Source organism: Eriocheir sinensis, chromosome 30 (assembly GCF_024679095.1).
Source record: "Eriocheir sinensis breed Jianghai 21 chromosome 30, ASM2467909v1, whole genome shotgun sequence".
In the NCBI taxonomy this organism is placed as follows: Eukaryota; Metazoa; Arthropoda; class Malacostraca; order Decapoda; family Varunidae; genus Eriocheir; species Eriocheir sinensis.
The window spans coordinates 5,618,151-5,640,688 of record NC_066538.1 but is presented as its reverse complement, the minus strand read 5'-3'; the positions used below and the strand labels follow the sequence as shown (position 1 = coordinate 5,640,688).

Here is a 22,538-nt window from a genome sequence, read left to right as displayed (position 1 = left end):
AGGTCGTCTCCTAACTTTTTCATTAACCTTTTCTTTCTAACTTTCTATTTTTTTTCCTATAACTTTCTTTGATTCTTTCCAGCTTTCCATGTTTTTTTTCTTTCTTTTCTTTCCCCCTTCTACCTAACTACTTTTTCTTTTTTAATTGTTCTTTCCTCCTTTCTTTCTAACCTTCAATATTTTTTTATCTTTTTCTTTGTAACTTTCTATACTTTTTCTTTGCTAACTATTTTTTTTATCCTTTTGTGCTTCCATGTTTTTTTCTTTCTCTTCTCTCCCCCCTTCTTTCTAACTAACTTCTTTTTTCTTTTTTAACTTTTCTTTCTTCTTTTCTTTTCTTGCTTTCCATATATTTTACTTCTCTTTCTCTTCCCCTTTCTTTCTAACTAACTTTTTTCTTTTCTAACTTTTCTTTCTTCCTTTCTTTTCTTGCTTTTCATATATTTTCCTCCTCTTTCTCTTCCCTTTTCTTTCTAACTAACTTTTTTATTTTCTAACTTTTCTTTCCTCCTTTCTTTCTAGCTTTCCATATATTTCCCTTCTCTTTTTCTGCCCTGTTCTTTCTAACTAACTTTTTTTCTCTCTAACTCTTACGTAACTTTTTTTCTGCTAGGGTTTCTTTCATTTCTATCTTTCATTTCTCTTTCCTTTTCTAACTATTTTTTCAACTCCTTTGCTTCTTTCTTTTATGGGTTCTTTTATTATTTCTTTCTTTTCTTTTCCCCTTCCTAACTATTTTCTCACCCTAACTTTTTTCCTCCTTTCTTTCGTCTGCACCTTTATTTTTTCCTCTTTTTTTCTTCAAGTTTGTATAAGAAGAAGAAGATTAAAGCGTTGGATGGGTGATAAGGAGCTCTTGAAAGTGTCCCTGTTGTGTTATTTTTACGTTATCTGAGAGAGAGAGAGAGAGAGAAGGCTTTTACTATCTCGAGGTAACATTTCCAGCAATACACTCATCACCTTGACACAGTTTTTCTCCCTCGGGTGTTGTGTGTGTGTGTGTGTGTGTGTGTGTGTGTGTGTGTGTGTGTGTGTGTGTGTGTGTGTGTGTGTGTGTGTGTGTGTGTTTCACCTCCTCTGCGTTCTCGGAATTCCAGGTATTTTCTGTTATTTTTTTGTATAAAGGAAAGAAACTATTTAATATTATATTTTGCGTTTTTCTAGTGTTGCATTTTTAACTTTGAAACGTAATTAAGTCACTCTTCGTTTTTCTTTTTTCTCTAATTCTTTTTTATCATCCTTTCTATTATTATTCCAGGGAGGTGAAGAAGATAAATTGAGACACTAAATTATATTCCATTCTTCTTCTTGTAAGTTTTGCGTTTTCATTTTTCTCCTTCATTGTTTTCTTTTGAACTTTTTTGTGTCATTTTCCCAACCTTCGTTTTTGCCTTCATCTTACTTTCCGCATATTAAAGGAGAGCATTTAACAAGAGGTAGAAAAAATAGTACCTTCACTTTTTTTAACCCAACCTAGAGGGAGAACAGTGAATTTATAGAGACTGAAGTACTACTGTTACCCTTTTCTGTTTTTTCTGCCTTTTCTTTTCCTACATTTGCCATTTTGGATCATTATTTCTTAACCTTTTTTCAATTTATTCGTTGTTTTCCCACATCTACAATATTTTTCATTATCCTTTCTTAACCTTCATCGTTATCATAGTACCCCCTCATCGTTATCATAGTACCCCCTCATCGTTATCATAGTACCCTCTCATCGCTATCACAGTACCCTTTCATCATTATAGTAGTACCCCTCATCATTATAATAGTACCCCCTCATCGTTATCATAGTACCCCCTCATCGTTATAATATTACCCCCTCATTGTTCCTTCCGACGTTATCGAGAAAGACCCCAAAACATAGAGTTCCAGTGAATGTAACGAAACAAAACGCCAGAAAAGTGAGTCTAATTTACAGTATCTTAGGTTTTTTGGTGGATTTACTTTTGTTCTTTATTCTGTTTGCTTCGTCTTCGTTTTTCTTTCCCGCCATTCTGTTTTCGTTTTCTAGTTCTGTTTTGTGTTAGGATTTTATTTTTTGTGGTTTTTGTTTTGTTATTATTGGTTTTCTTCTTTTCCTGTTTTTTTTATTAATTCTTTACTTTCTGTTCTTATATTTACCATTTTCTTAATTTTTTCATCTTTTTGCAATTTCTTCTTTTTCATTCTTGCCTTCTCTTTTCCTACACTTGCCATTTTTTATTATCATTTCTTAACCTTTCTTCAATTTCTTTTTTTTTTCTACATCCACAAATTTTTTTTCATTATAATTTCTTAACGTTTTGCTCTATCTTTCATCCTTGTATTTCTATTCCAATATAATTTCCGTTTTCTTCAATAATATCACTAAACCATTTTCTGTTACATTCATAATATTATCCAAAATTTGCCACTTTCTCCACTACTATTTCTTAACATTATTGTTGTATTTACTCGCATTCTTTCTTATATATTCCTTCCTACACTTGTTTGGTATTTCCCTGCATTAAATCTTCCTCTAACTGCCTTTCTCTATAATTTTGCCAGTGTTATTTCGTCTTATATAATTTTGCACTTCCATTTCTCCTCCCACTGTATTTACTTTCATTCTTTTTTTTATATATTCCTTCCTTCACTTATTTGATATTTCCCTGCATTATATTTTCCTCTAACTGCCTTTCTCTATAACTTTGCCAGTGTCATTTCGTCTTATATAATTTTGCACTTCCATTTCTACTCTCACTCATATTTTAACGCATTTCCACCTGCTAACTTTATCATTACACTGCATTATTCTCTCTCTCTCTCTCTCTCTCTCTCTCTCTCTCTCTCTCTCTCTCTCTCTCTCTCTCTCTCTCTCTCTCTCTCTCTCTCTCTCTCTCTCTCTCTCTCTCTCTCTCTCTCTCTCTCTCTCTCTCTCTCTCTCTCTCTCTCTCTCTCTCTCTGTTATTATTTCATTCTCTCTTCGTTCCCATTCTCTCGCGCTAACGTTGCTGCACTGACGTTAAGGAAGTCATGTGTTCGTGTCCTGTCGCTCATATTTCACCTCTCCTCTTCCTCTTCCTCTTCCTCCTCCTCCTCCTCCATTCGCTCCGACTCCAACTTTTCATTTCCTCAAGTTTCTATATTTTTTCTTCATTTTTCTTGCCTGCTTCTCTTTTTCCTCCTCCTCCTCCTCTTCTTCTTCCTCCTCCTTCTGCTCCTGCTCCTCCTCCTCCTAATCCTCTTCCTCCTCCTTTTCTACTGTGTCATTTCTTCGCTCTCCTTCTCCCTCCTCCTCCTCCTCCTCCTCCTCCTCCTCCTCCTCTTCTACTTTGTCATTTCTTCTTTCTCTTTCTTCCTCCTCCTCCTCGTCCTCCTCCTCCTCCTCCTCCTCCTCCTCCTCTTCGTGTCTTATTGCAGTCTCGCTTCTCCTTTTACTTATTTCTTGCTATTTTTTTTCTTTCTTACTTTCTCTCAAGGTTTCGCTTCTCGCCTTCCGCCCTTTTTTGCTTCTCTCTCTTTTGTTTTCGTTTCTCTTTGTTTTATCTTCATTTTTTTTTTATTCGTTGTTTCACGCGATGTATCTGATTCTACTTTTGCTGTTTATTTATATTTGTCTCTTTTGTTTTTATTTTTATTTTCTTGGCTCACTTTTCCCTTTATTTTATTTTCCTATTTTCCTATATTTGATTCGCCTCACTTTCATTTTCCTCTTTTGCATGTGTCTCCGTTTTCCTTCAATTCTCGTTTTCTTTGTTTGGACCAAGATACATTTTTTTTAATTTTCTTTATCTCGAGTCTACCTTTTTACCCTTAACTTAACTCCCTATTATCTTTATTTATCCTCTTCTTAGTTCGTCTCTACCTTATCTTTTTGTTTTTTGCGTGTTTGATACAAGTTTTTATTTTTTTATCTCACTTTTTCTTTCCTCTTTGTTTTCCTCATCATCATTTTTCTCTTCTTTTTTATTCGTGTGTTTTATCATCTCTTTACTTTTCTCTCATTAGCTCAACTTTCTTTCCGTTTCCTTCTGCATCCTTTTCTACGTAGTTCACTTTTTTTCCTCTTTATTTTCCTCATCTTCCTTTCTTTCTTCTTTTTTTTTCGTTTTTTTATCATATCTTTTCTTTTATCTCCTAAGCTCACCCTTTCTTTCCGTTTCTTCTGCATTTCCTTTTCCTCATCTCCTTTCCCTCATCTTCCTTCTCATTACCTTCGCAAAAAACAAACAAAAACACATCCAACCTTTTCATCATACCTTCCCTACCTTTCATTCTTTTTCTCTTTTTAGTTCACCCTTTCTTTCCGTTTCTTCTGCATTTCCTTTTCCTTATCTCCTTATCCTCACCTTTCTTCTCATTACCTTCGCAAAAACACATCCAAACTAAAAATCATACCTTATATCTTTCATTACCTTTCCTCTTCTTAGCTCACCTTTTCTTTCCGTTTCTTCTGCATTTCCTTTTCCTCATCTCCTTTCCCTCATCTTCCTTCTCATTACCTTCACAAAAACACATCCAACCTAAAAAATATTACAACCTCGGTGGCGAAAAACAAAACAAAACAAAAGAAAATCAGAAGGCGACTATTAAAATCCCTTGTCCACCTGCTTACCTGTCCCTACCTACCTACCTTTCCCCCCTCTCCCCTCTAACCCACGCCAGTATAACCTTCCCTACTTCCCTTCCTCCCTTCCCGCCTCCCCATTGCAACGGCCGCTTCAGTAATGCCGAGTTTGCATCCACTCCCTCTCGAGTTTTCCGTATAAATGTGTGTGTGGCTTGCGGTGGGAAGGTGGGCCGTGTTTGTTGCGTGTTTTGTTGTGTTTGTTGTGTATGTGGTGGTGGTGATAGGGGTTGGGGGGGGTGAGGATTGTGTGTGTGTGTGTGTATGTGTGTGTGTGAGAGAGAGAGAGAGAGAGAGAGAATATTTCAGTCCTTCTCTGTCGCTTTCTCAATCCCATTTTCCTCCTCTCCCCTGTTGCGTGAAATGAAATATACACTGGGACACACACACACACACACACACACACACACACACACACACACACACACACACACACACACACACACACACCTACGTATGTACATATTTACACACAGACAAATACACACACACACACACACACACACACACACACACACACACACACACACACACACACACACACACACACACACACACGAACACATACGTATATAGGCGTAAATATCCATTGTGATGTAGACATGTAAAACGTACAGGGCAGAGAGTATGTACACACACACACACACACACACACACACACACACACACACACACAGACACACAGACACACATGACCTGATGCAGTATATATATTTTTCTTCTCTCGGTCCGTCCATTTTCACATCTTTGCGTCGTTCTTCCTCAAATATTCCTCAAAATATGAAAAGTTGAGTCATTCCGCGAGAGCCTCCCCATGTTGGGCCATACTCTGTTTTTTTCTTTTTTTTTTGCTTTATTATGTGCAGCAGTAGCAGGAGCAGGAGGAGGACGAGGAGGAGGAGGAGGAGGAGGAGGAGGAGGAGGAGGAGGGGATGAACGGATATAAATGAGGTAGATGAGTCAGCGAGGGAATAGGCGAGGATGAAGGAGAGAAGAAGAGAAAAGAAAATAAGAAGGAAAATAAAGAAAGGAGGAGCATGAAAGGAAAAAAGGAAGAGTAAAATACCTAAGATTTGTGCGAAGGAGGACGTGTAGGAATCGGGATAAAAATGAAGGAGGAGGAGGAGGAGGAAGAAGAGGGAGAGGAAGAGGTGAAGTAAATGGAGAAAAATAACACGAGAAGGAAGAAATATGAGGAGAAAGACGAGAAGGAGGAGAGAGAAAGAGAAGAAGGAGGAGGAGGAGGAGGAGGAGGAGGAGGAGGAGGAGGAGGAGAAGGAGGAGAGGGAGAATGGCAGTAACTAAGTTTTAAAATAGTCGATGAAGGAGGAGATAAGACATAGATAACGATTGGAGGATCACGAAGATGGAAGCATAAGAGGAGGAGAGGAAAATACGCCGCGTTATGTGTATGCAAACCGGGAACATAATCAACATAAACAAAAGATAACGCAAATGAAGAGGAAAAAAAGGGGAGAGATGAAAAGGATGGAATATGCAAAAGAGGGAGAACGAGGAGAAGACACGAGGAGGAAGAGGAGGAGGAGGAGGAGGAGGAGGAGGAGGAATATAAAGTATGGAAAATGAAGGCTAAGAAAGAAGTAATGGAAAGAGAGAGAGAGAGAGAGAGAGAGAGAGAGAGAGAAAGGGGGGGGAAGGGGTCAGGGGGGGTCGGGACACGGGGACCCGTTAGGTACACACGCGCAGCACAGTCTTGGCCCCGCGGCGTGTGGGGGGCGGCTCCCGAGGTCTTGTCCTTGTTACATTGTTGTTGCCCCGCGGCGCGGTGGGGCGCAGCGTGAGGGGCCGCCCACGCCCGTGACATAAGAGGCTGCCCCGAGCCCCGCCGTCACCTGGGGAGGCGAGCCGGTGTGTGGGCTGACCTGCACCGGAACGCTGGCAGCACGGGGAGGGAGGGGGCGCGGGAGAGTAGGACAGGGGAGGAGGGCAGAGGGGAGGGCAGGGAAAGAGGGCGGGGGTATAGGAGTGCGTTAGCGGGAGGGGGGTGGGGGGGGCGTCGGCCGCGTCTAGACGCAACTTTCCCGACTGCTGCTGAGGTTGTGTTGGAACCCCTCCGCGTGCACCCCGGAGGCCGAGGGGCGGCGGGGGGCCAGGCTGCGCAGCCCTGCGGGGATCACGCGCTCACCCCACGCCTGCACGTCACCGAGGGGCACCGCCACGCCGGAGAGGCGGCGAGCCTCCAGGGGCCCGGAGGAGGGCGGCACCGCGGGGCTGGTGGCGGCGGAGGCCGAGGTGGGGCCGGGGCCGCGCGGGGCCTCGGTTAGAGGCTCCAGGCCGGGGCTGAGCAGCGTGCCGCCCCCGCCCTTGACGCCCTCAGCCAGGGCGGCCGCCGCGCCGGGGCTCAGACTGCCCCGCCCCCCCGCCATGCTGCCGTAGCTGCTGCTGCTGCTCATGCTGCTGTAGCTAGGGTTGATGCTGTCACGGCCCGGCCCGCCCAGCCCGCCCGCCGCGGCCTCCATGTACAGGCCCGTGGCGGCGGCCGCGGTGCCCTTCGTCCCGCCGTACTGGCCGCTCTGCAACGCAACACAGACACAATGTTAGCATGTGGCGACACGCCTCAAGCTTCAGGGCCACACACCTCATACTTCACGCCTTGCTCATCTCATGCTTCACGCCTCATGCTTTACTGGCGCCACACACTCATGCTTCTCGCCTCACGCTTCACGCACCACTCACTCCTCATGGCTCACGCGTCACGTATCTCTAACTGCTCACGCCTCATCCTTCACGCCCTGCCCGGATCATGCATCAGTGGCCCCTCCCGCCTCATTCTTCACGCCTCGCGCATCATGCCTTCCACTCACGCCTCGGTCCCCACACTCGCCGCCTCACCTCACGCCTCCCACCCTGCGCCAGGCCCATAACTTCCACGCCTTGACTGGCCTGCCTGGGGGTGGCGGCGCCGCAGACGTACCGCCGTGTTGCCTCGCCGCCGCCGCAGCCAAAACACCGCAACACATCACCGGCACGTGGCGAGTTACGCGTCCCGCGGGAGAAGCGGGTGTGTGGAGGTGGCGGCGGCGGGAGGGGAGAGACGGTGTAGAGACAAGGAGGGACTTACCGGGAGGGAGGCGGTGGTGACGGCCGGGGGAGCGCGAGGGGGTGGCGGGGGGCCCTCCTTTTCGGCACCTGTAAGGGAAAAGGATAGTGTTAATGTTAATGTGTGTGTGTGTGTGTGTGTGTGTGTGTGTGTGTGTCGTCCCCAGCCTGGCACTTACTGGCACGCACGAGGATGAGGTCCGGGCCGCCCGCTATCTGGTCAAAGTCTCCCTGCGAGGCGCCGGGCGTGTGTGTGGCCTCCTCAGCGCCCGCCTTGTGGCACACCACCCGCGGCTGCGTGCGGCCGTGGGCGTGGGCGTGGGCTTGCCTCAGGCGCGGGCGGATGACGAACAGTACCACGAGGGAGCAGATGACCACGGAGCCCAGGGCGCCCGTCACGGCCGCCAGCACCACGGCCAGCAGCGCGCGGTCCACGCCTCCGCCGGGGGTCTCCGCAGCAGTGGCGCTGGTCCGCTTCTCGGCCACGTCGATGGGCGTGTGGTGCAGCAGCAGCGTGGGCGGCGCCTCGCCCTGGGAGTTGACGGCGCCCACGGCCAGCTGGTACTCGGTGCCCGGCGCCAGACCCGTCACGGTGAAGGACGGCTCGCTGGTGCTGGTCATGGAGGTCACCACACCGCCCGCCTCGGGCCGCCCCGCCACACGCCGCGCCGTGTGCACCGCCAGCGTGAAGGTCTGCGTCAGGCCGCCGCTCCAGCCCGGGCTGCACCGTACCACCACCTCGCCCGCCGCACTGCTCGCGTTCTGCCACACGCTGCAGTTGTGCACCGGTTCCGGTGCGGCTGCGGACACAAGCGTGGGTGAGGCTACATAGGGTCAAAGCAGTGTGCGGGAGGCCTGTGGTCTGCACCATGGAGGTAGAGTAATCCTACCTCCATGGTCTGCACTCAACCCCCGCCATTCTATCCTCACTCTTCCCAACTAGATCATACCTTCCATGCCCACCTGCCCTTCCGACCTGTCCTACCCCATCCCTCCCTGCCACCCCCGCCCCCCACTCCTCCCATTCCCTCCCCAACCCCCAACACCCTCCTCACCCGCGGGCACGATCAGGAAGACGCAGGGCTGGGGCTGGTTGCCCACCTCGTTGACCGCCCAGCACAGGAGCGTCCCGAAGTCATGGTGGGTCATGGGCGTGTAGGAGACGGTGCTGCGGTCCCGGAGGGCGTGCGTGCGGTTCTGCGGGATGTTGAGGAGCTCGGCGGAGGTGTTGAAGGCCCAGCGGAAGGCGTGGGCGTCGGGGTGGGCGTGGACGCGGCAGGTGACGTTGACTTGCTCCCCGCGCCCGCTCCCGTACGTCCACTGCTGGTCCTCGGCGCAGGTGGGGCGGACTGGGGGGAAGGAAAGGGGGTTACAAGGGGGGTAATAGGGGGTTACTTTATTTGGTCTATTATTTTTTTTGTCTTATATTTATTTTCCTTTATTTGTTTCTTTTATTCATTCATTTGTTAACTGTATGCATCTGTTCTTTAAGTTTTCATTCTCTCATTCATCATTTTTTTTGCATTTATTTTTTCCCTTTTTCTTTGCTTTTTTTTCCTTCTTTCTTTCTTTCTGGGTTTTTATCTCTTTATTTCACTCTTTCTTTGTATATGTTTTAGTCTCTCTCTCTCTCTCTCTCTCTCTCTCTCTCTCTCTCTCTCTCTCTCTCTCTCTCTCTCTCTCTCTCTCTCTCTCTCTCTCTCTCTCTCTCTCTCTCTCTCTCTCTCTCTCTCTCTCTCTCTCTCTCACTCTCTCTCTCTCTCTCTCTCACACACACACACACACACACACACACCCACACACACACACACACACACCCACACCCACATACACACCCATACCATATTTAGGATCTGATTCTCTATCGCTAACACCGCTCTCTTTCGCTCCCTCCTCTCCCTCCCTTCTCTTTTCCTTTTTCTGTCTCTCTCTTGTCTCACTCTTCTTTACTTCTCTGCTCCTTCTGTTCTTTGCTCTATTTTCTTGTTCTTCGTCACGTACACTTCTTCCTCCTTTTCGCACACTAATCTTTCTGCTCTCCTTTCTCTCCTCCTCTTTTTTTCTCTCGCTTTTCACGGGTCGAGCCTAGGAAGTGAGGTCCTTTTGGGAGAGTAAAGTGACTTGTGAGGGTGAAAGGGTGTGTTAGGCATGCTCGAGGGTGACGGATGTAGCGTGGGAATGTGAGTGTGATTGTGAGAGTCTGCCTGTATGTATGTTTGTATGTGTGTGTGTGTGTGTGTGTGTGTGTGTGTGTGTGTGTGTGTGTGTGTGTGTTTGTTTGTTTGTCTGTCTGTCTGTCTGTTTTGCTTATTAGCTCTCTGTTTCTCTTCATTTCTCCTTTTTCTTCTTTTTTATTAATGTTTTTTGTTGTTGTTGTTTTTGTTTTTGTTGTTGTTGTTGTTGTTGTTGTTGTGCTTCTTGTTTTTTTCTTTCTCCTTTTTCACTAATTCCATTCTTCTATTTAGTCCTTTTTTTATTATTTTGATTTTTCTTTCTGCTCTTTTTATTTCCTCTTCCCTTCTCGATTCTCATTCTTTACTTTCTATTCTTTTCTCTCTTATTTTCTTATTCTCTCCTTCCTTCTCTTCCTACCTCATCATTTCCGTTTTTCCTTTCCTCTTCTTTGTTCTCCTCCTTCCCATCTTCCTCCATCATCTTCTCCGTTTGTTATCCTGCACCTCATTCCTTCTTTTGTCTCATTCCTCACACTCTCTTTGTCTCTTTATCTTCTTTATCTCCCCTTTACTCTCTCCTTGTCTCCTCTTTCTCTTCCTATATCACACGACTTGCATATCTCTCTCTCTCTCTCTCTCTCTCTCTCTCTCTCTCTCTCTCTCTCTCTCTCTCTCTCTCTCTCTCTCTCTCTCTCTCTCTCTCTCTCTCTCTCTCTCTCTCTCTCTCTCTCTCTCTCTCTCTCTCTCTCTCTCTCTCTCTCTCTCTCTCTCTCTCTCTCTCTCTCTCTCTCTCTCTCTCTCTCTCTCTCTCTCTCTCTAATAATGCTCTCTCACTCCTTTTATTTCCATTTCCTTTCAATATATTCTTTCCTTCTTACCTTTTATTCCTCTTCTCTCATATTTTATTCATTTCTTCTTCCTCCCCCTCCTCCTCCTCCTCCTCCTCCTCCTCCTCCTCCTTGAAACAAACTTGAAACAAACAAAACACAGCAAGTCCGCCTGTAAGAAAGCCAATACAATGCTTGGGTTCATAGCGAGGAACTTCGAATACAAGACGCCGGGAGTTATGTTATCCTTGTATAATTTGCTGTTAAGGCCCCACCTGGAATACGCCGTGCAATTCTGGTCTCCAAATTACAGGAAAGACATTGAATTACTTAAGAGAGTACAGCGACGCGCCACGAAGATGATAATGTCACTGAGGACGAAGCCCTATGAAGACGGACTCGAGCGACTCAACCTCTTCACGTTGGAAAAGAGACGACTGCGGGGAGACATGATACAAGTCTTTAAGTACCTGAACAAGCTCAGCAATGTTGATCACTCCAAACTCTTCACGCTACAAACTAAACCGAGGACAAGAAACAACTGAAAAACAATTCAAGCAAAGCGATGCAATACCGACATCGGCAGGAGTTATTTCTCGAATAGAGTTGTTCGCCACTGGAACAGCCTTCCTGCAGAAGTGGTTAGCGCAGAGACCATCAACTCCTTCAAGAAACGCATTGATCGCCACTTTGCTGCATCGGGAGTGAACTGAACGTATCCAAGAGTAGATACACAAGTGCTTAAGTCATTCCCGCAAGCCACTCCTATGGCAAACGGATTGATTAAATCACTGAACGCGGGCAGCCTTGTAATGAGCCATCAGGCTTTCTGCTGCCTGCTAGTCCATGTTTCCTTGTTTCTTCCTCCTCCTTCTCAACAATACCTCGGTCCTTCTTTTTCCTCCTCCTCCTCCTGTAACTTTTCTCCTCCATCCTTCTTCTCTTTCATCTCCCTCTCCTCCTCCCTCTCTCTACTTAGAACTTCTCTCTTAAGGGTGTAAGGACATCTCTCTCTCTCTCTCTCTCTCTCTCTCTCTCTCTCTCTCTCTCTCTCTCTCTCTCTCTCTCTCTCTCTCTCTCTCTCTCTCTCTCTCTCTCTCTCTCTCTCTCTCTCTCTCTCTCTCTCTCTCTCTCTCTCTCTCTCTCTCTCTCTCTCTCTCTCTCTCTCTCTCTCTCTCTCTCTCTCTCTCTCTCTCTCTCTCTCTCTCTCTCTCTCTCTCTCTCTCTCTCTCTCTCTCTCTCTCTCTCTCTCTCTCTCTCTCTCTCTCTCTCTCTCTCTCTCTCTCTCTCTCTCTCTCTCTCTCTCTCTCTCTCTCATTTACCTTTTTTTTTCCTTCCTTCTGTTCCTCTTTTCTCCCTCCTTCCACTGTCTTCCATTTCTCTAACATTATTTGATTCCCCTTCTTTTCCAACTCTTCCTTCTCTCTCTTCTTCGTCTCCTCTTCTACTTCTTCCTCCTCTTCCCCCTCTTAATTCTCCTCCTTCTCTCTTCTTCTCTTCCTTTCCTTATGATCATCCTCGTCCCCTTCTTTTCCATCTCTTCCACTTCTTACTCTTGTTCTTGTTGTTCTTCTACTTCGTTTCCTTTTCTACTTCTTCCTCCTCTTCCCCCTCCTAATCCTCCTCCCTCTCTCTTCCTCTCTTGCTTTCCTTATGATCATCCTCGTCTTTCATCCCACATTCTACTCTTTTTCCCTCTCCCTCTCCTCTGCCTTTTTCCTTCTTCCTCCTCTTCCTCTTCACCCCCTCCTAATCCTTAACTTTTTTTCCCTCTCTTTCTTTCCTTTTGATCCTTCTCGTTCATCCCATATTTTCCTATTTCTCATTTGGTCTCCTATTTCTCTTCCTCTTTCTCCCCTTCCTCCTCTTCCTCTTCACCCCATCCTAATCCTTAACTCTTTTTTCCCTCTCTTTCTTTCCTTTTGATCCTTCTCTTTCATCCCATATTTTCCTATTTCTCACTAGCTTTCCTACTCCCCTTCCTCCTCCTCCCTTTCGTCCTCCTGCGTCTTTTCCCTCTCGTAATTCACCTACTTCTTTCTCTCCCTCCACTTTCTCTCCATGTTATCTACTTTTATTCCCCGATTTCTCTCTTTTTTCTTCTCACTATTCCTCTATCCACTCCCTTTCCTCTTTCTCTTTCCTTTCCCTTCCTCTGTTCCATCCCCCTCTCCTCTCCTCAGTCCGTCCCCTCGCCCTTTTCTCTCCCTTTCTCCTTCCCCTCACCTCTCCCCTCCACTTCCCGTTCATCTTTCCCTTCCAATCACTTCTCCTTTTCCACAACCGTCACCTCTCCCCTTCCTTTCCCTTCCCCTTCCCTACCTCTTCCTCTTGTTTCTATCCCTCCCCTTCCCCTCCCTCTCTTTTCTATCCCTCCCCTTCCCTTTTCCTCTGTCTCTCTCCATGTTCTTTCCCCTTCCTTCCCTCCCCTCCCCTTCATCTTCCTCTTCCGCCTTCCTCCCCTTCATTCCTCCTTCCAATCCCCTTCCCCTTCCCTTTCCCTTCCCTGAGGTCGCTGCCCTTTACCCCGGGGCTGCCACAGGGGCGTCAGGGGTGGGTGGGGGGGTGAGGGGCGTATCTTCCCCTGCTGAGGATTCGTGTAAAATAATTGGATCGCGTAGGAACATTTACCTTGAGAAATGGGTGAGTGCTACCTCCTTGTTACACTCCGTTTTCTTTCATGACCCCGTTTTCTTCTTATTCTTGTCTCCTTCTCTCGCAGCCCTCGTTTGTTATTCTTTCCTTCGTTTTCTTCCTTCTTCTTTTCTTCCCTGGTTTTCTTTTTATTTCCTCTTCTATGTTTTCGTTATTCTTGTTTACTTTATTTGGATTCCTTGTTCTTCCTTTCTTCTTTTTCCTTCTCCTCCTTCTCTTTTTGTTCCCTTGTTTTCTTTTTATTTTCTCTTCTATGTTTTCTTGTTATCCTCGTCTCCCTAATTTCCATTCCTCGTTCATCTTTTCTTCGTTTTCCTCCTCCTCCTCCTCCTTCTTCTCCTTTTCTACCCTTGCCTTCTTTTTCATTCTTCTCTTTCTCCTTTTCTTCCCTTCTTTCCTTTTCTCTGTTTGCGTTATTCTCGACTCCTTCATTTTCATTCCTCGTTCTTTTTTTTTCGTTTTCCTCCTCCTCCTCCTTTTTCTTTTCCTTTTCTACCTTTGCCTTCTTTTTCTTTCTCCTTCTCCTTCTTCTCCTTTTCTTCCCTTGACTTCTTTTTCTTTCCTCTTCTCTTTTTCCTTCTTATTCTCGTTTCCTTCATTCGTATTCATTGTTATTTTTTTTCTTTGTTTTCCTCCTTCTCCTCCTCATTTTCTTCCCTTGTCTTCTTTTTCTTTCCTCTTATGTGTTTTCTTCTTATTCTCGTCTCCTTCATTTGTATTCCTCGTTCTTCTTTTCTTCGTTTTCCTCCTCCTCCTCCTCCTTTTCTTCCTTGTCTTCTCTTTCTTTCCTCATCTCTTTTGGCTGTGTAAGTTTCGTTTTCTTTTTGTTTTCATCTCCTTCATTCGTATTCCTCGTTAGTTCTTCTTCTTCCTCTTCTTTTCGTTTTCTCCGTCTCTTTCTCCTCCCTTTGCTTGTCTTCCTTTTCTCTCCCTCCTCCTCTTTTTGTTTTCTTATGTTTTCTTATTATTCCTTTTCTTCGTCTTATTCTTCTGTGCGTGTCTTTTTCTTCTTCTTGTCATCTCTCTACTTCTTCCTTTTTTATCCTTCTCTTTCTTTTCGCCTCCGTTTTCTTTCTTGTCTTTCATTGTTTTTGTTTCGTCTTCCTCCATTTTGGTCTATTTTATTGCCCATTCTTTTTCTGACATTCATTTCCTCCGCTTCTTTTCTCCTCCTCCTCCTCCTCCTCCTCTTCTTCCAAATCTTATTCCCACTTCGCTTTTATTTCTCATTCTTTTCCCCACAACTACCAGATCTTCTTCCTCCTCCTCCTCCTCCTCCTCCTCCGTGACACACTTCCAAGTATTGTCAAATCTTGTACATAAAAGACCGCCTGAAGACTCGCTCCTCGCGCCATCAAAAGGGAAGAAGGAAGGAGAAAGAGATAAAGAGAAGGAGGAGGAGGAGGAGGAGTAGAAGAAGAAGAGGAGGAGGAGCTCTTTCACACTTTCAATTGCATCTTCATTTGGTTCTTAGGAAAGGTGGGATTTTCGCCATGGTGGGTGGAGAGGCGTGTAAAAGTGAGGACTATGCCGGCTAAAGTAGACGTGAATGATTTAACGGTGTAATAGCTTAGGCGTTGTAACTCATCAAATACCTTCCCCATTGATGATTTAGTAATGGACGTTGTAATAGCTTAGGCGTTGTAACTCATCAAATACCTTCCCCATTGATGATTTAGTAATGGACGTTGTAATAGCTTAGGCGTTGTAACTCATCAAATACCTTCCCCATTGATGATGTTAATGAACGTTGTGATAGCTTAGGCGTTGTAACTCATCAAATACCTTCCCCATTGATGATTTAGTGATGAACGTTGTGATAGATAAGGCGTTGTGACTCTTCAAATACCTTCCCCATTGATGATTTAGTGATGAACGTTGTGATAGCCTAGGCGTTGTGACTCTTCAAATACCTTCCCCATTGATGATTTAGTGATGAACGTTGTGATAGCTTAGGCGTTGTGACTCTTCAAATACCTTCCCCATTGATGATTTAGTGATGAACGTTGTGATAGCTTAGGCGTTGTGACTCTTCAAATACCTTCCCCATTGATGATTTAGTGATGAACGTTGTGATAGATAAGGCGTTGTGACTCTTCAAATACCTTCCCCCATTGACGATTTAGGAGTGGAATGGATAGGGAGACGAGGGGGTGGAGAGGGTTGGAGAGGAATGTAATGGGTGCGTTCTTGGGTATTAATCATATCCCTTAGTCTTATCCCTTAACTGTTATTGCATCTTCTCACACCTTTCCCTTTCCTCCCTTATATTTTCTTCCCACTTACCCTTTTCCTTATACTTTCCTCATACCCTTCCCATTAAAGCCGTGGATATCAGGTCTTGTATGTTGAGGAAAAAACGAAACCAGTGATAGAAAGGAAGGTTAGTGTTTTTCCAGAATCTCACACCTTTCCCTTTCCCTCTCTTTTCCTCCCACTTCCCCTTTTCCTTATACTTTCCTCATACCCTTCCCATTAAAGCAGTGAATATCAGTTCTTGCAAGTTGATGATAAAACGAAACCAGTGATAGAAAGGAAGGTTAGTGTTTTTCCAGCATCTCACACCTTTCCCTTTCCTCCCTCTCTTTTCTTTTCATTTCCCATTTTCCTTATACTTTCCTCATACCCTTCCCATTAAAGCAGTGAATATCAGTTCTTGCAAGTTGATGATAAAACGAAACCAGTGATTGAAAGGAAGGTTAATGTTTTTCCAGCATCTCACACCTTTCCCTTTCCTCCCTCTCTTTTCTTTTCATTTCCCATTTTCCTTATACTTTCCTCATACCCTTCCCATTAAAGCTGTGGATATCAGGTCTTGCATGTTAGTGAATAGGCGATGGAAGGGATAGAGAGAAAGGAAAAAAAATAACGTTTATTATTCTTTTCTTTGTGTTACTTGTGAAAAAGGAGAGTGATAGAGACAAATAAGGTAGTTTTTGCTTTTGCGTGTTGGTGTGACTCGAGAAATAAACTTACAACTCGACAGAAAGAAAATTAAATAAAAGAAGGACTGTTCGTGTGACCTGAGAAAATTAAAAGAACGATAGATATAAGAGAAGGTAGGCTCATTTACTCTGTCTTTACGTTATTTCTGTAAACTAAAACAACTTGGAGGTAAAGGAAGGCGTGGCGGGCGTTGCTTGTGTGTGTGTGTGTGTGTGTGTGTGTGTGTGTGTGTGTGTGTGTGTGTGTGTGTGTGTGTGCTTGCCATAAAAAAAAGACAAGCGAAGTTAGAGCAATTTGAACTGCCTCTAAAACTCTAACAATTACGCTTGAAACTCCAACGCTAACTGCAAGACCTGGGATGGATTATTTTTTCTTACTACAACTGCGCCTACTACTACTACTACTACTACTACTACTACTACTAATATTCTCTCTCTCTCTCTCTCTCTCTCTCTCTCTCTCTCTCTCTCTCTCTCTCTCTCTCTCTCTCTCTCTCTCTCTCTCTCTCTCTCTCTCTCTCTCTCTCTCTCTCTCTCTCTCTCTCTCTCTCTCTCTCTCTCTCTCTCTCTATCTATCTCTCTCTCAGCTCCACTGTGCAGGGTTCACTTCCTTCAGTATTCTTTTGCCTCACATTTTACTTTCAGCTTCTCCTTCCTCTTCCTCCTCCTCCTCCTCCTCCTCTTCTTCTTGATCTTCCTCCCCATCCTTTCCTTCTTTCTCCTTTTCATCCTTTTCATTCTTCTTCCCCCCTTTTCTGCTCGTCTTGTTCCTGTTTTTCATATTCATATTTCTCCTCCATTACCTCCTCCTCCTCCTCTTCTTCTTCTTCCTCTTCCTCCTCCTCCTCCTCCTTCTTCTTCTCTTCCTTTTTCTGCTTTCTCCTTTTCCTCTTTCTCCTTTTTTCCTCCATTCTGCTTGTCATGTTATTGTTCTTCATATTCTTATTGTTATTTCTCCTCCATTACCTCCTCCTCCTCCTCCTCCTCCTCCTCCTCTTCAGCCTCCCTGCATCTTCTTGATCTTCCTCTTATTCATATTCATATTCTTATTCCTCCTCCTCCTACTTCTCTTTTTCTTCTTCTTCCTCTTCCTTCCTCTCCTCCTCCTCCTCCTCCTCCTCCTCCTCCAGGTGAGAGTGTTGCTAGTGATAGGACATGGCGGTCACCTGGTTGAGAGAGAGAGAGAGAGAGAGAGAGAGAGAGAGAGAGAGAGAGAGAGAGTGTTCCCCCAACGTCTCATCCTTATAACCTCAGCCATCCACCCCAGCCATCCACCCCAGCCACCCACCCCATAATTACACCCCTCTTCAATTCCCCTCTTAACCTCTTTACCCCATCAATCAACTCCCTTTAAGCCCCCCTTCAACCCCCTTAACTTACCCCGTACACCCCCTTCACACCCTCTTCAATCCCTTATCGCCCCCTTCAATTCTTTAACCTCCCCTCTTTCAACCTCTTAACCCCTTCCCTTTCAATTCTTAACCCCCCTTCAATCCCTTACCTCTGCCCCTTTCAACCCTTTAACACCCCCACCCCCTCTTCAATCCCTTATCTCCCCATTCAATCCTTTAATCTCCACCCTTTCAACCCCTTAACCTATTCCCTTTCAATTCTTAACCCCCCTTCAATCCCTCGCCTCTACCCCTTTCAACCCTTTAAATAAACCTCTTAAATCCCCTTTCACCCCTCTTCAATCCCCTTCACACACCCCTTTAACCCTTCACCTCTTCCTTCACCCTTTCAGCCAGTCACCTCTCCCCTTCACCCCTTCACCCCCCTTGGAACCCTTGCCCTTTAACTCCCCCCTCGTCAATGTTTTATCCCCCCTTCAACCCGTCACCCCATAACCCCTCCTCGTCACTCCCTTCACCCCTGCTCGACCCTTCATCCCTTCACCCCATCCCTTAACCTCCCCTTCAATCTTCTCCACCCTTCCCTTCACTCTTCCCCACCCTTCCCTTCACTCTTCCCCATCCTTCCCTTTCAATCCCTCCCCTCACTCCCTCGGTCACATCTTCACCCCCCCTCAGTCCTTCACCTCTCCCCTTCCCCCCCTCCCCCTTCCCCTCGTACTCACACTTCACGTTGAGGTGCAGGGGGTTGGAGGTCGTGTCGCCGCGGGGGTTCGAAGCCTTGCACACGTAGTCCCCGGTCGAGCGCCGCCCCACGCCCTGCAGCACCAGACTCCGGTTGGCCACGATCACTCCGGCAGACACGTTTTGTACAAGTTCACGTCCCTGGAGGAGAAGGAGGAGGAGGAGGTGGTTAGGAGGAGGAGGAGGAGGAGGAGGAGGGGAGGAGGAGGGGAGGAAGAGGAAAAAGGGAATGAATGTAATGAGGAAGTGTGTGTGTGTGTGTGTGTGTGTGTGTGTGTGTGTGTGTGTGTGTGTGTGTGTGTGTGTGTGTGTGTGTGTGTGTGTGTGTGTGTCCTTCAAAGTTTTGGCTGGAGTTCCGCATTTCTGTGTCTGTCTGTTTGTCTGTCCGTCTGTCTAATTTCTGCTTTTGCCTCTGCCTCTCTTTGCTTTTTGCCTGTCTGTCTGTCTATGTCTCTTTCTCTCTCTCGTTAATTAGTGAGTATATATCAGTTCACAAGTTAGGCATATTATTATTTTATTGGAACAGCATATTATGGCGGTTTATATATATTATTCATTGTTTTCAGTTCTCTCTCTCTCTCTCTCTCTCTCTCTCTCTCTCTCTCTCTCTCTCTCTCTCTCTCTCTCTCTCTCTCTCTCTCTCTCTCTCTCTCTCTCTCTCTCTCTCTCTCTCTCTCTCTCTCTCTCTCTCTTGTATCATGTTATTTCACTCATATTATTTAAAAGCATCGCCAAATAACACGTTTCAAATTCCCTCTTGACAAACGTATAAAAGATTCGATTCCACGCTGATGAAACAGATGACCTTCGATGACATGTTATTGGCGGAGAGAGAGAGAGAGAGAGAGAGAGAGAGAGAGAGAGAGAGAGAGAGAGAGAGAGAGACTGTGCAATGATCATAACTGTCGCGGCGATACACCCAGCGGACGATAACCCGATAGCTGAATATGCTCGCTGCAGTGAAGGATAGAAATGATTTAGTGCAGCGTCAGAACAAGCATCGCGCGGGGGGGGTGAATGTTGTTGGGAGGGGGGGGGGGGGGAGTGTGCGCGATATACACGATTAATAACCTGTAACCAAATAATATAATACAAAACTCATCTATACTTCATCTTCCGAAATTGACCTCTCTTTCGGCCACCTCTTTTGACTCTTTTTTTAGGAGCAGTGAGTAGCGGGCTTTTTTTTATAATATTATTTCCTTTTTTTGTGCCCTTGAGCTGTCTCCTTTGTTGTAAAAAAAATAAAAACTTGTTATTTGGACAGTGATTAGCGGGCTTTTTTCCTTCCTACTTATTTTTGTCCATGAGCTTCATCCTTTACTGTAAAAAAAGTTAAGTGGGTAAATTGTTTCATGATACGTGAATCTATATTTGGACAGTTTATATCATGCGTAGAGCTGATAACAGATGCACAAATAAAGTTACAGAGTGGCAACACAGGAAATGTAGAAGTCAGGGCATACGTACAGTAGTAAAATGTATAAACTGTTTAGTGATACGTGAATCTATATTTGGACAGGTTATGTCATACGTAGAACTGATAACAGATGGACAAATAATGTTACAGAGTGGCAGTCCAGGAATTGTAGAAGGCAGGGTAGACAGAAGAAATGAAAGGAGGTTAGAGTATTTAAGAGAGCAGGATGGAGTCCGCTAACATAAGAGAAATGGAATACGTTGGGAAAGGCCTCAATCTTACAGTGGACTACCAGGAGCTAAAGAGGATGATAATGCTATACTACTACTACTACTACTACTACTACTTTCTTTTCTACTACTACTACTACTACTGCTTCCTTTTCTACTACTACTACTACTACTACTACTACTACTACTACTACTACCACTTCCTTTTCTACTACTACTACTACTACTACTACTACTTCTACTACTACTACTACTACTACTACTGCTACTACTACTACTAAGATAATGATAATACTATAAATGAAATGAGGAACGTTGGGAAAGGCCTCTATTCTGCAGTGAACTACCAGCGCTAATAGATGATGACTTTAATGTAGATGATGGAAGAGCTGCATCGTACGTTGATAGACAGCAAGTCGATAAATTATTACAGCAGCGAAAAGTTTGTGAGTTCGTTAACGTCGCATTAATATAGTGAGTGTTGGCGGGGCAGTGCGCGGGGATTGACACAGCAAACAGCGAACTAACACATTATTGATACGTCGGGGAGGTGGTGAATTCTTCCCTGCACCATTATCATAAACCATCATCATCATCATCATCATCATCAGTATCCTCCTCCTCCTCCTCCTCCTCCTCATCATCATCATCATCACCATCATCATCAGCCATTACTAGTTCAATGCAGCTCAAACGCCATTCACAAAGGTCTCCACCTCTCTGTCTCTAGTTTCTGTAAAGCACCATTTTTATATTTTCACCTGCTGGTTCTCGCTTTGTCCTCACTTGTACGCTTTCTACATTGTCTTTTATTTTGGTTGTTCATTTGTTGTCCACGCGTGATATGACCCGCCCGAGGTATTTTCGTGTGCATTAGAATATCTTCAACCAGTGTTCTTTGAATTTTTCCTTAGTGTTACCCCCTGCCGTCTGTTTTTAATTCGCATTTGGTGAAGAAATCACGACACAAACTGCCTAAGACTGCCCACATGCTGCCCTGAAGACCATCTACCAAACCAGACTTTAGATTCTCTCTAAAGAGGATCAAAGATGATCTGCGGGGGACAGAATGAGCCAGGCAAAATGGGGCCGACCACCGGGCCCCACCCAGAAGACACCTCTCCGCCCGAAACTGACCTTTTTCCTGGTCTCTCGTTTTTTTGTGTTTTTGTCGGAGCAGCGTCAAGCGGGCTTTTTGATGCTGGTTTTGTCTTTTGCCCTTGAACTGCCTTGCTGAAAAAAGTGATACGTAAAATAAAGAAAAAAAGGACTATCACGGCGGCGGAGGCGCGATGCCAGCGGCGCCACGGCTCGGCCCGGCGGGGAAGGAAAACCCACTCCATGCCGCCGCCATGAAGCGCTCGTCCGTGCCGGCGGTGAACGATAAAGGTCACGCGTGGCTCACCCGGCGACCCGCGGGACACCGGGACGCGGAGGTGTATCATGCATCTCGACAAGTGTGTCATGTGTCGTCAACACTTCAAACGCAGACACATAAATGTATTACGTAACACCCCTCACTCTTGAAGGGGGCGAGACACACGTTAGAGTGTTGGAATATCGTATAAGCTGTCTCTTGCTCGTGTGGGGACGTGACATCAAACAAATATATTTCATGTCGCTAGAAACTGTTGAGAAAAGCGAAAACATATCATGAGTGACAGCAGTGAATATAGAGACTTACTGACGCGAATGTTAACGTGACGCCACGGAAAAGACAAACACTTTCAGACACTTGACAGGAAGCAGCACCACAGGGAAGGCCGGAATTCATAAATGATTAGCTTGCAGCTCGATAATTCACGGAAGTCACTCCAGAAAGGTTATTTTGGAAGGTCTTGTCAACGCGCGCGTGTTGCAACGACGCAAACCTGAAGGGCTGGACACTTTAGAGGCAATTATTAAAGGAAGTGAGACGAGAAATGACACACCCACCCACACACACACACACACACACACACACACACACACACACACACACACACACACACACACACACACACACACACTTAAGAGGGAACGAAAAAAGCGACTTAACGCTTCCAACACTATTACGATAAGGTCCTTGTAATTATCAGAAGTACCAGTAAGAGCATCACGAGAGATAAGGAGGGGAAAAAGTCTATTAAAAGAGGATCGTGTTGCTGTTAATGGAAGATCCTGGTCCATATAATTAACAGAAGTAATAATGGCAGCATCGGAACAGAGACGAGTATGAAACGAGTATTGATAACAACTTTGAACCAGAGGGAAAAATATCTGAAGCATTAGTTAAAGTACCCCCAAAAAGAGCGTCATAAAAGTAGTATAAATAATAACACAAACACATAAACAACAAACTGTCAACCAAGGAAAATGGGAAGCGATTATAGAAGCATCGGGAAACAAGAAAACAATAAACAACGTAAACAATAAGCAGCATAAACAAGACACTATCAGCAAAATATAATGTTAAGAGACTTGAGTTTCCAACCGATAACAATATAACGTCAAACACAACAACACAACAACACAACACAACAGAGCAATAGAGGAGGATC

General features: G+C 45.3%; 1 protein-coding gene across 1 annotated transcript in view; it reads right to left on the bottom strand.

Moving 5' to 3' along the window:
- Positions 1–4,905: 4,905 nt before the first annotated feature.
- LOC127005742 (neural cell adhesion molecule 2-like) overlaps positions 4,906–22,538 on the bottom strand; it is a 178,878-nt gene continuing 161,245 nt past the window's right edge. Inside the window, exons 9-13 of the mRNA XM_050874854.1 lie at positions 18,330–18,489; positions 8,707–9,000; positions 7,831–8,451; positions 7,674–7,741; positions 4,906–7,125 (exon numbers count right to left, since the gene is read on the bottom strand). Of these exons, the coding sequence (XP_050730811.1) occupies positions 6,619–7,125; positions 7,674–7,741; positions 7,831–8,451; positions 8,707–9,000; positions 18,330–18,489 (1,650 nt within the window). The 3' untranslated portion in view covers positions 4,906–6,618. The remainder of the gene's footprint in view (positions 7,126–7,673; positions 7,742–7,830; positions 8,452–8,706; positions 9,001–18,329; positions 18,490–22,538) is intronic.